The 1,379-nt window shown below is 40.4% G+C and overlaps 1 protein-coding gene across 3 annotated transcripts in view; it reads left to right on the forward strand.

The window, feature by feature from the left end:
* Nucleotides 1–1,379, forward strand: part of LOC101850685 (transcription factor cwo) — a 58,447-nt gene that overhangs the window by 45,379 nt on the left and 11,689 nt on the right. For all 3 annotated transcript variants that reach the window (XM_013079822.2, XM_013079828.2, XM_005089234.3), the window contains one exon: nucleotides 310–376. In XM_013079822.2, coding sequence (XP_012935276.1) covers nucleotides 310–376 — 67 coding nt within the window. The remainder of the gene's footprint in view (nucleotides 1–309; nucleotides 377–1,379) is intronic.

The following is a 1,379-nucleotide window of genomic DNA, read 5'->3' on the forward strand; positions in this document are numbered from 1 at the left end:
GCGTCAATGACATTATGAAAAATCACATGTTCATAAACGATTTACATGGGGCTTGAATGGTGCGTTTTCGAGACAATCGTTAGATAAACGTTATACCCCCCTCCCTCCCATCCCTTCCTCTCTCTGTCTCTGTGTCTGTCTGTCTGTCCACTGTTCTCGCTCTATGTTTATCTTGAAGTTAAGTTCAGAAAGAAAACAAAAACCCACATTCGTCGTGAGACGCTTTAAACTAAATGTAAATTAATACGCATTTTTCTATTTACCATGCATATCTAATTCTTTACGTTGTATGTCTCCCTCCACCCGCAGGCTCTTGAACTTCGCCACGGCTGCAGATGAATTGGAGCTCAGCCTCAAGCGGCAGAAGATGCCGAGGGTAAGTGTCTATGTACTCTATGACTTACTGACCATAGGGGATTTATTGTGTCTTACTGACCATAAAGTGGGTGGTTGGCGGGTGCTCCTGTGTGGTTTGCTTCTTCTTTCCTATCAAACATCTATCGTCCTAATCTCCCCCTTCTTCTTTTTTATGTTTGTTACTCTCTTGTAACACCTCTAATCTTCTGACGCTCATGAGATGACCTTATGCAGTTCCTAACGCGTAAAACCTCTACTAAAACTGTTTTTTGTTAAAACTGACCATAAGGATATTGTTGTTAGATTTTGCTGACCATAAGGGATTAATTGTTAAGTCTTACAGGTCATAAAGGATTTAGCGGGTGGTTAGAAGGCTCCTCTGGAAGGTCCTACTTCTTTACTTTCCCTCTGTTGTTGTTGTCTTTTTTTCTTACTTTTTCCCCAACACTAAATGGCCATTATTGTGTCCGTGTGCTTCTCTGTACTCAGAAGAAAAAATAAGGGATTTGTTAAGTCCTAGTCTGACCATAAGGAGTATTGATATGTCTAGCTGACCTTAAGGATGCTGTTATGTCTCTGATCTTATGCCTGTTGTTATGTCCTAGTGACCTTGACGATGATGTTGTCTAACTGACCATAAGGATGTTGTTATGTCCTATGTCTTTCTGACCATAAGGATGTTATTATGTCCTATGTCTTTCTGACCATAAGGATGTTGCTATGTCCTATGTCTTTCTGACCATAAGGATGTTGTTTTTATATTATCTTACTGACCAAAAGGGTATTGTTATGTTCTAGTGGCCATAAGAATGTTGTAACCAACGTCTGTGGTGTAGCGGTTAGGCACTTACCCGTTGCACGCAGGAGACTTGAGTTCAATTCCCATGTTAGGAGAATTTTTACGGAATATCTCGGTCTTTCTACTGGGATGTTGTCTCTCTCTCTCTCTCATTCTCTCTCTCTCTCTCTCTCTCTCTCTCTCTATCTATCTATCTATCTATCTATCTATCTATCTATCTATC

The sequence above is a fragment of the Aplysia californica genome, unplaced genomic scaffold (genome assembly GCF_000002075.1).
Source record: "Aplysia californica isolate F4 #8 unplaced genomic scaffold, AplCal3.0 scaffold00004, whole genome shotgun sequence".
NCBI classification, from domain to species: domain Eukaryota; kingdom Metazoa; phylum Mollusca; class Gastropoda; order Aplysiida; family Aplysiidae; genus Aplysia; species Aplysia californica.